The sequence below is a fragment of the Coffea eugenioides genome, chromosome 3 (assembly GCF_003713205.1).
Source record: "Coffea eugenioides isolate CCC68of chromosome 3, Ceug_1.0, whole genome shotgun sequence".
In the NCBI taxonomy this organism is placed as follows: Eukaryota; Viridiplantae; Streptophyta; class Magnoliopsida; order Gentianales; family Rubiaceae; genus Coffea; species Coffea eugenioides.
In genome coordinates this window covers 19,862,268-19,872,144 of record NC_040037.1, presented here as the reverse complement: position 1 = coordinate 19,872,144, position 9,877 = coordinate 19,862,268, and the positions used below count along the sequence as shown (strand labels likewise).

The 9,877-nt window shown below is 39.7% G+C and overlaps 1 protein-coding gene across 2 annotated transcripts; it reads right to left on the bottom strand.

Moving 5' to 3' along the window:
* Nucleotides 1-3,612: 3,612 nt before the first annotated feature.
* LOC113765331 (extensin-2-like) lies at nt 3,613-9,005 on the bottom strand. 2 transcript variants are annotated; one of them, XM_027309467.1, is made up of 6 exons: nt 8,357-9,005; nt 6,310-6,981; nt 4,880-5,458; nt 4,703-4,757; nt 4,151-4,574; nt 3,613-4,041 (listed from the first exon to the last, which is right to left on the bottom strand). In XM_027309467.1, the coding sequence occupies exons 1-5, from the start codon at nt 8,859-8,861 to the stop codon at nt 4,187-4,189; spliced, it is 2,199 nt and encodes a 732-aa protein (XP_027165268.1). In that variant the 5' UTR covers nt 8,862-9,005; the 3' UTR covers nt 3,613-4,041; nt 4,151-4,186. The 2 variants fall into 2 exon arrangements, with proteins under 2 accessions (XP_027165268.1, XP_027165269.1); XM_027309468.1 differs by having other exon boundaries at nt 4,703-4,775; nt 4,898-5,458.
* Between the last annotated feature and the right edge of the window lie 872 nt (nt 9,006-9,877).

The window sequence follows — 9,877 nt, the reverse complement described above, 5'->3', positions numbered from 1 at the left end:
AGGTCGAATCAGCTGGACAGCTTTGGGTTCATAACTTACCAATGTTAAGTGCAAAACTCAAAACTCTTTGCCGAAAAGCCTTGAGTACAGTGTTAAATGTTTAATGTTAAATGAGGGGATTGTTGATTTTTCGGAGGGCATAATGTGAATGTTAAATGAGGGGATTGTTGATCTTTCGGAGGACATAAGATGGGAGTTCGGAAGTTATAAGGTTGTAAAATATAGGGGATTGTTTATTGGCAGTAATAAGGTGAATGTTGTTTCCTGTGAGCCCCGTATCCTTTTAATGTTTAAATTACTATTTATCCTTGTATTTACTTGAACGAATGATTGAATGCATGCATGAATGTTATTGTTTATCAAGTATTTTACATTAAAAGATTCCTATTACAATTAATTGCTTCACTACCAGTTTCTAAAGTTGAGTATTGATTTACTTGAACCTATTACTTGGGAAAACATGCTTACATGTTAAATTGTGTTATTCTCTTATTTTGCCTGTTTACCTGGAATGCTCACTGGGCTTAAGCTCATCCCACGTTTTGTTTTTCTTGACAGGATTCGGATCCGAGAGTGCTTAAGAATACTATTGAAATGTTTTGGGAGACTTTAAGTTTTCATTTTAGTAGAGATGACAGTAGTATATATATTTTTGGGTTGTAATTAAGATAGACGCCGAAAGATGAATCTTTTGTACGTGAACCTATGTATTAGCTCTTGGATGTATGTAAATGTTATTTTGGGGTGTAATGAATATTATTTTGGTTAGTTTAGAAATTTCAAGTAATTCTTGCTGTGGATTGTAGTGAGTCCTGGTGAAAGTTTGGCAGGTTGTCTGCTGAACCCTCTGGTTCACCTGAGGGGAAGGTGGAGCTGTCACAGGGTTAAGATGAAATTATATTTTGCATCACCAGAATACCCAGAGCTAATTCTTGATACAATAATTGTAGCCTAATAAATGACTATTGTTTCAACAATTGCTAAATTTATTTGAGCACGACAATACCATGTATTCGATCTTTTAGCAATAAAAAAAGCTAGAATATCTACAAAAAAATGTCTAAACAACTCAAAGCGTTCATCTCAACATTAATAGTGCTTATTTAGATGAAGTAAAATTAATGATTGCATTTGGAATGAAGATTATTTGAGGATTTTTTTTTATTTGAATGCTTTTGTTCATGTGATTATTGTGGAATGAAATGGTGATTGGAAAAAATAAAAATATAGTGAAAAACGCATTTAAACAATCTCAAATTTTTTATCGAATAATGTAGAACCTAAACAAAATATAAAGCGAGGTATGAATGTGGCATAAAAACACCAATTCATATCTTATTAACTCATAAGAATAATGTGAGAATGTAAGGTAAGCAAAGATTATCAAAGCCAATTCATTCATAATTTAAAGGAAGAAAGAGAAGCAACAGAAAACTACTATAAAAGTTTTGGGGATTTCTCTAAATTTTGTTAACTCTGCAACACAAAATTGTACTTGTTAACTATTTGATATTTCGCCATTTCTTTTTTATTTTTTATATCATGGGATTCAATGTTTTTTTTCGAATAGAGTGCTCTACATTTCAACTTTACGTACAACATCATCCAACAACCACTATGTATGCACATTAATGTTATTTTATTAAAAATTTGGATAGAAAGTTCATTATTAACGTTTCACTAGTCGATGTAGGGAGCCAAATAAATATATTTGAAGTTAAAAAGGCAAAGCATTCAAAGGAGTCAAGTTTAGGGGGTAAACTCCAATTAACTCTATTTACAATTAATAGGCTCAGTAATGGCTGCATTTGTAAGATAGGCCGAGAAGATCATAGAATGAGAAATGAATTAAAAGATGTTGGGTGAGGTCCTAAAATTTTTTTGGAAGGCACTGCAACCCTGAATCTCACTTGTAAAAAGTAGCTTAAATAAATCCAATCAAACAAGAGTGCATCTGAAATCTCACTTGTAAAAAGTAGCTTAAATCAGTGTACTTATAGGTTTGTTTGTGACAGGTAGTAAGTACATGTGATGGTTCATATGACTGATTGTTTGTAGGCATTATATATTGCTCAAATTAATATACAAATGGCTAAACCACATAAAATTTTCCTTGGTCAAAACAATTTTATAGTTAAAGATAAGAAATCTCCATAATCCTTTCAACTGAGAAGTCCACTTGCATATTTGAAGACAAGAACTTAATTACAATCATGAGCTTAATTACGGTAATTTATCAAAGAAATGAAAAGGTATATAAAGATAAGAAAAAGGCAATAAAACAAATACTGCATCTTGGGTTTTTTTTCCTTTTTTGTAAGCATTTTTGCCCTTACCTGGTTGGTGCTTTTTGTAATTTTTTGGGCTATTTATTTTTGTTTTCCTTGGTTTTTTGACTTGGGAAAGTGGTAAAAAATTTGAATTGACGACTTTGCCTACTTAAATTGGTCAGTAAAATGTTGAAGGATCAAATTGGCCCAGTAACATCAGTTAAGGGACGACATTATTTCGAATTATAGTGGAGAGACCAAATTGGCCTAATAATAAAAGTTAAGGGACTATAAAATTAAAGTTGGAGAACCAAATATGGTTTAGTAAAAATTTTGGAAGATTGTTCAGGTCATTTGCCCAAAAATATTTCTCTTCTTATTAATACCCAAAGAAATAATTTATCTATTTATTGATAAACAAACCAAGTGCAATGCATATGCTCCCAAACTAGTAAAACAAGTATATATAAAAAAAAAAGTACACAAAGATAGAGGCAAATATTTATTGCCGAACAAAATTTTGAAAAGCACTTTGATTTAGGTGCTAGTATAAGCATGTTCACTTCCAAGTCTTCAGCACATTGCCCTTTGATCATGGGATTTGCAGAAAGGAGGAAATCAAATAAAGTTATAGCAAATTTTGGAAATGTTGATTTGCGAAGTCCATCATCTCTTTAAAAAGGAAAATAATGGAGTATACCCAAAAAATATAAAATGAAAAAATTGAATAATGGAGCAGATGGGGATGCAGCTGAGTTGAGAACTTTTGATAGGTGGAGACTTGTTTTTCCGCTGTCAAAACGATAACTAGGTCCTATTGTAACTATGTTGGTCTTATAAAGATTCCCCTAAAAGTCTTCGCTTTTCATTGTTGCACTAACTCCGTCCCCCCTCTTTTGTGCCAACTTGCCAACTTGTATGAACTTTGGGAGTTTTACTTGTTACACACATTTTGACATTTTTTAAAGTATAAAATTCTTATATAATGTAATTCTTGGTGAAAACTTTGCTATGATTTAGCTACATATTTTTGAAAAAACTGAATAAATTCAAATAAATTGTTTAGTACAAATTATATTAGTTTGATCAGAATATGCGACAAAATGTGTACTAGAGAGACAGAATAGATGGAACAAATATCTATGAGCACACACTTCCATAGTTATATCAAACTCAGAGTCAGAAGCAGGAAGAAAGCTACATGTGTTTTCCGAAGATGTCTCTTTTATTACTAATGTTTTTCTCTTTTTTGGCTGTTCTGGGGGGAAGTTGGTTGAAGATATTACTAACAATTGTTGAGGGCACAATACACAAGAGAAATAAAGAATCAAAGAGACCTGAGTAATAAATATAAATATCAATTCTTTTATTACTAACAATTGTTGAGTGCACAGTACACAAGAAAATCAAAGAAACACCCGAGTAATAAATATAAATATCAATCTCACAAGAAGGCCATGCATCCTCTATACAAGTAATAAATTATAATGAACAACACTAAAACCCCCTCCATTCTCACTGACTAATCTCACTATGTCCAAATAAATAAACATTTGAGGCTAGCCACTTTTCCACTTTGAAGGCGCTAGGATGATGATTATGTGTAAGAGGGCCACCAGAGAAGTAGAAGCAAACTGGTCCATGTCTGAAAGTTTTGTGCCTATGCATTTCATGATGAAGACCTTATTGAGGAATGTAATGTCCTTCAAGGATTGACGTCTGTATCTTCTTCTCAAGAAGCCTTCCTTTATTCTTTGGTTCAAATGGAAATCTGCAAGATGAAGAAAGAGTTAAGAGGCTTGTGTATATGGATGTTAAGTTTATGATTTGTTTTTGCCAAGGAATAAAATGAATGATCAGTTGAATAGTAATGAACTTACTTTCTTGAACGTGGAAAGTGGCGGAGCTGTTGGACCTCAGTAGTGAGTTGGGGGTGGGGGAGAAGCATAAGTGTAGACTGGTGGAGGAGGTGATTTTTCGGGTGGGGGAGGTGAGATGTAGTGGTATGGAGGAGGTGGAGATGGTGAAGGGGGAGGAGGGGATGTGTAGACATAGGGTGGTGGGGGTGATTTCTCCGGCGGTGGTGGGGACTTGTAGTAGTAAGGTGGTGGAGGAGATGGCGATGGTGGTGGTGGGGACTTGTAGTAGTAAGGAGGGAGTGGTGATGGAGATGGTGGTGGGGGAGATTTGTAGTAGTAGGGATGAGGGGATGGAGATGGTGGTGGGGGAGATTTGTAGTAGTAGGGATGAGGGGATGGAGATGGTGGTGGTGGAGAGACGTAATGATAAGGTGGTGGTGGAGATTTCTCCGAGATTGATAAGGTGGTGGTGGAGATTTCTCCGGCGGTGGTGGGGAGATGTACTGATAAGGTGGTGGTGGGGATTTTTCCGGCGGTGGTGGGGAGATGTACTGATAAGGTGGTGGTGGGGATTTCTCCGGTGGTGGTGGGGAGATGTAGTGATAAGGTGGTGGTGGGGATTTTTCCGGTGGTGGTGGGGAGACGTGGTGGGGAGATAATACGGCTTTGGTGGAGGTTTCACCGGTGGTGGCGGTGACTTGTATAGGTAAGTTGGTGGTGGAGGTGGTGGTGGTTTATAGGCATAAGTTGGTGGTGGTGGGGAGACGTAATAATACGGCTTTGGTGGAGGTTTCACTGGTGGTGGCGGTGACTTGTATAGGTAAGTTGGTGGTGGAGGTGGTGGTGATTTATAGACATAAGTTGGTGGTGGTGGGGAGACGTAATAATACGGCTTTGGTGGAGGTTTCACCGGTGGTGGCGGTGACTTGTATAGGTAAGTTGGTGGTGGAGGTGGTGGTGATTTATAGACATAAGTTGGTGGCGGAGGAGATATGTAGTGGTAAGGAGCAGGAGTTGGCTTGGGCTTCTCACATTCCTCATAAGGAGTCTTGGGAGCATAAGCAAATGGTTTTGCGTAGAGCACGACTTCATAGTCAGTCTTGGACTTGACTCTGAGTTCAGCACCCGTTTTGCCCCAGTGGAGATTGGTTGGAATGTTGCATTTGGAATCCTTTGGCGCCATGTGCAGCTTAGCCATGCATGCCTTAGCTCCATATTTGCCATAATCAAACCCTTCAAGTGTGACGCTGTACTTTCCATTAATCTTAGTTTTTCCATATGCCACAATCTTCTTGTCACCAACCTTGCACGTAACCTCTACTACAGCTCCTGCAACAATGTGTAGACAGAAAATTCAAAACTACAATTATTGGTGGATAGAAATAATTAAAATCATATTCGGGTTTTGGCAATTATGCTCTTCTTGTTTTTTTTTTTTTTTTTTTGGATTACTAAAATGAAAATTAATATTAGTTAGTACCAAATGTTGGACAAACTGATAATCAATTGGAAAAATTCGGCATCTCCAGCTGCCACAAGTACTTAGTCCAACAACTAATTTGTCTTTTTCCAATTTAAAAACTATTCCACTTTTCTAACACATGACTATTGATTATAACTTCACATATAAAAAATGTCAAGCTTAACGATCTGGACACAATTTTTATTCAATAAAATGATACTCTAACGTGGACTACGTAGTCAAGATGCCATGATTTGTACACAAAAGTTGTCTCCCGTATGACAAAGCAGCCTTTTCAATTGGGATCCAGGAATTTATGAGACAAACACACAACAATTAACGGTTGTTTTATTGACTGCTTAATCATGACATAAATTACTAAATATGTATAAATTCAAGAATATGTCATCAAACTTTTTTCTCATTTACGTTAACGTATTCTTTTTGCTGTTGCAAATAACAAAAGAAAAACAAAAATTGCTTTCAAAGAATGGACCAACCTTCATTTTCAGAATTACTAACGTAACCCATTTCATTTTCAAGTTTAAGGAACGTTTTGTACCAAAATCTATTACAATCATCATGGAAGTTGACTTAAAATATGTTGCAATTTAAGGATTGGGATTTTAATTTTTTAATTGGATTAAAAAGAAAAAATGACGTCATCTTGTAAGCAGAAAAAATTTCAGTAGATATGGAATGGAGAAGGAAGACGTACCTTTGAGATGTTTCTTGTCATGGGATTTCTTTGGGTAGTCCCAGTCGTAGCATCTGTAGCAGTAAACTTTTCCAACTACCTTAACGAGCATGGGGTGGTGAGGGTGGGGGTGGTAAGGAACTGGTGGTGGTGGAGAAGTGTAGTAGTATGGTGGATGTGGAGGCTTCATTGGCGGCGGTGGAGAAGTGTAGTAGTATGGTGGATGTGGAGGCTTCATTGGCGGTGGTGGAGAATTGTAGTAGTATGGTGGATGTGGAGGCTTCATTGGCGGTGGTGGAGAATTGTAGTAGTACGGTGGATGTGGAGGCTTCATTGGTGGCGGTGGAGGAGAAGTGTAGTAGTATGGTGGATGTGGAGGCTTCACTGGTGGTGGTGGAGAATTATAGTAGTATGGTGGATGTGGAGGCTTCATTGGTGGTGGTGGAGGAGAAGTGTAGTAGTATGGTGGATGTGGTGACTTAACTGGTGGTGGAGGAGAAGTGTAGTAGTATGGTGGATGTGGAGGCTTCACTGGTGGTGGTGGAGAATTATAGTAGTATGGTGGATGTGGAGGCTTCATTGGTGGTGGTGGAGGAGAAGTGTAGTAGTATGGTGGATGTGGTGACTTAACTGGTGGTGGAGGAGAAGTGTAGTAGTATGGTGGATGTGGAGGCTTCATTGGTGGTGGTGGAGAAATATAGTAGTACGGTGGATGTGGAGGCTTCACTGGTGGTGGTGGGGAAGTGTAGTAGTAAGGTGGATGGGGTGATTTCACTGGTGGTGGAGGTGAATGGTAGTAGTAAGGTGGAAGAGACTTCTCTGGTGGTGGAGGAGAGCTGTAGTTGTATGGCGGTGGAGGTGAATTATAGTAATATGGTGGAGGTGGTGAAACATAATGGTAGGGAGGTAGAGGGGATGGTGATGGTGGTGGGGGAGATTTGTATTCGTATGGTGGAGGTGGTGAGGGTGAGGGTGGTGGTGGAGACTTGTACTCATATGGGGGAGGTGGAGAAGGTGAAGGTGGGGGAGGAGACTTATATTCATATGGTGGTGGGGGAGGAGACTTGTATTCATACGGTGGAGGTGAAGGTGAGGGTGGTGGTGGAGACTTGTACTCATATGGTGGAGGTTTAGGAGAGGGTGGTGGTGGAGACTTGTACTCATATGGTGGTGGGGGAGGAGACTTATATTCATATGGTGGAGGTGAAGGTGAGGGTGGTGGTGGAGACTTGTACTCATATGGTGGTGGGGGAGGAGACTTGTATTCATATGGTGAAGGTGAAGGAGAGGGTGGCGGTGGAGACTTGTGCTCATATGGTGGGTGGCGGTGGAGACTTGTACTCATATGGTGGTGGTGAGGAGACTTGTATTCATATGGTGCAGGTGAAGGAGAGGGTGGTGGTGGAGACTTGTACTCATATGGTGGTGGGGAGGAGACTTGTATTCATATGGTGCAGGTGAAGGAGAGGGTGGCGGTGGAGACTTGTACTCATATGGTGGTGGGGAGGAGACTTGTATTCATATGGTGGAGGTGAAGGAGAGGGTGGTGGAGGAGACTTGTATTCATATGGTGGTGGGGGAGGAGACTTGTATTCATATGGTGGAGGGTGGTGAGGGTGGAGACTTGTACTCATATGGTGGAGGTGGAGAGGGTGAAGGTGGGGGAGGAGACTTATACTCATATGGTGGTGGTGGAGGAGACTTGTATTCATATGGTGCAGGTGAAGGAGAGGGTGGTGGTGGAGACTTGTACTCATATGGTGGTGGTGGAGGAGACTTGTATTCATATGGTGGAGGTGAAGGAGAGGGTGGTGGAGGAGACTTGTATTCATATGGTGGTGGGGGAGGAGACTTGTATTCATATGGTGGAGGTGAAGGTGAGGGTGGTGGTGGAGACTTGTACTCATATGGTGGAGGTTAGGAGAGGGTGGTGGTGGACTTGTACTCATATGGTGGTGGGGAGGGACTTGTACTCATAGGGTGGTGGAGGAGACTTGTATTCATATGGTGGAGGTGCTTGTAGGAGAGGGTGGTGGTGGAGACTTGTACTCATATGGTGGTGGGGGAGGAGACTTGTATTCATATGGTGCAGGTGAAGGAGAGGGCGGTGGTGGAGACTTATACTCATATGGTGGTGGGGGAGGAGACTTGTATTCATATGGTGGAGGTGAAGGAGAGGGTGGTGGTGGAGACTTGTACTCATATGGTGGTGGGGGAGGAGACTTATATTCATATGGTGGTGGGGGAGGAGACTTGTATTCATATGGTGGAGGTGAAGGAGAGGGTGGTGGTGGAGACTTGTACTCATATGTTGGTGGAGGTGGTGAAGGGGAGGGTGGTGGCGGAGACTTGTACTCATATGGTGGTGGTGGAGAAGGTGATGGTGGTGGAGGAGACTTGTACTCATAAGGTGGTGGTGGAGAAGGTGAAGGTGGAGGAGGTGACTTGTACTCATAAGGAGGAGGTGGGGGTGAAGAATAAGGGTCTGCTGAGACCACCACTGAAACAGCCAAAATGGCCAATGCCACTAGCAACAGACGACCCCTGGCGGGGTCGCCCCATCGAAGCCACATTCCTCGCCGGAAAACTCTTCCTGTGCAGCCAATGTTGAAGCCCAGCACCTCCTCTGATGATGAAGATGAAAGAACCTGGAGCTGGAGCTGGAGGAGTAGTTAGAATAGTCAGAAGAGCACAAATTTTAGTGCTTTAGTTGAGAGGATACACCTTTTGCATCCAATGTGTCAATTATTTATACAGCAAAAGAGAAAGAACTAGTCGTTAAAAGAAAGCTGTCAATTAGGGACCAATACAATTTCTTTGTTAGATTTTTTGTAGTAAATTTTTACAATCAACTCTCCAGCTGGAAGCACCAAATAGTTTGATCACTTAAACTGAATTTTCCTATTAATTAACTTCACCCTAATTCAGTTTTGTTTTTCAGTTTATAGGTTTGCCAAGGACTAGTCACCTGCTACATTACATAAAATGCCAACGTGCGAGCTGTAGCAGATGCATGCTACAACATGCATAGAAGTGAGAGAGTAGTTGCACAATTTTAAATAATTCCACTTTCCTACCACAATTAAAAATTTGATTTTTGTGTTGCTGCCATGCACCTTCTCATGATTGATTACTGAGATCAATCATTTCTCTTGGATCTCCCTTGCTCTTTCGTCCTTGCTATCATTTTTTACTTTCAAAAATTTATTTATTTATTTTTTTTACTTCAGTCACACCCCACATTTTTGAACATATAGTCCGGAATTCATTGTGTGAAGATTAGTCAAAGATGTTTAAGCATTATTAACATCTCTCATGGTAATTCTTGATAGTAACTAATTAGGCCCAGTTTGGCAAGTGAGTGTTTTGAGTTTTTGTCTAAAATTTTACTGTAACTTAATGTAAAAATTGTAGAAAAAATTTTTAAAGTGTGTAACTCTTTGGACATTTTAAAGTGTATAATTTAAAATTTTTGAGAAGTTTTTTGATGTTACTGTAGTTAAAGTTGTTAAAAAACTTATAGCAGACAACTTGGCCAAAAACTTGCTTGCCAAACAAGGCCTAAAGTTAATGACACGAGAAACCTTGA

Coding starts and splice junctions, on each gene's coding strand:
- LOC113765331 (XM_027309467.1), bottom strand. CDS start 8,861: ATGTGGCTTCGATGGGGCGACCCCGCCAGGGGTCGTCTGTTGCTAGTG. Junction 4,758..4,879: donor TTACGTCTCCCCACCACCAC/CAACTTATGCCT, acceptor CCCCACCACCAC/CGGAAAAATCCCCACCACCA. Junction 4,575..4,702: donor TCCCCACCACCACCGGAGAA/ATCCCCACCACC, acceptor AATCTCGGAGAA/ATCTCCACCACCACCTTATC.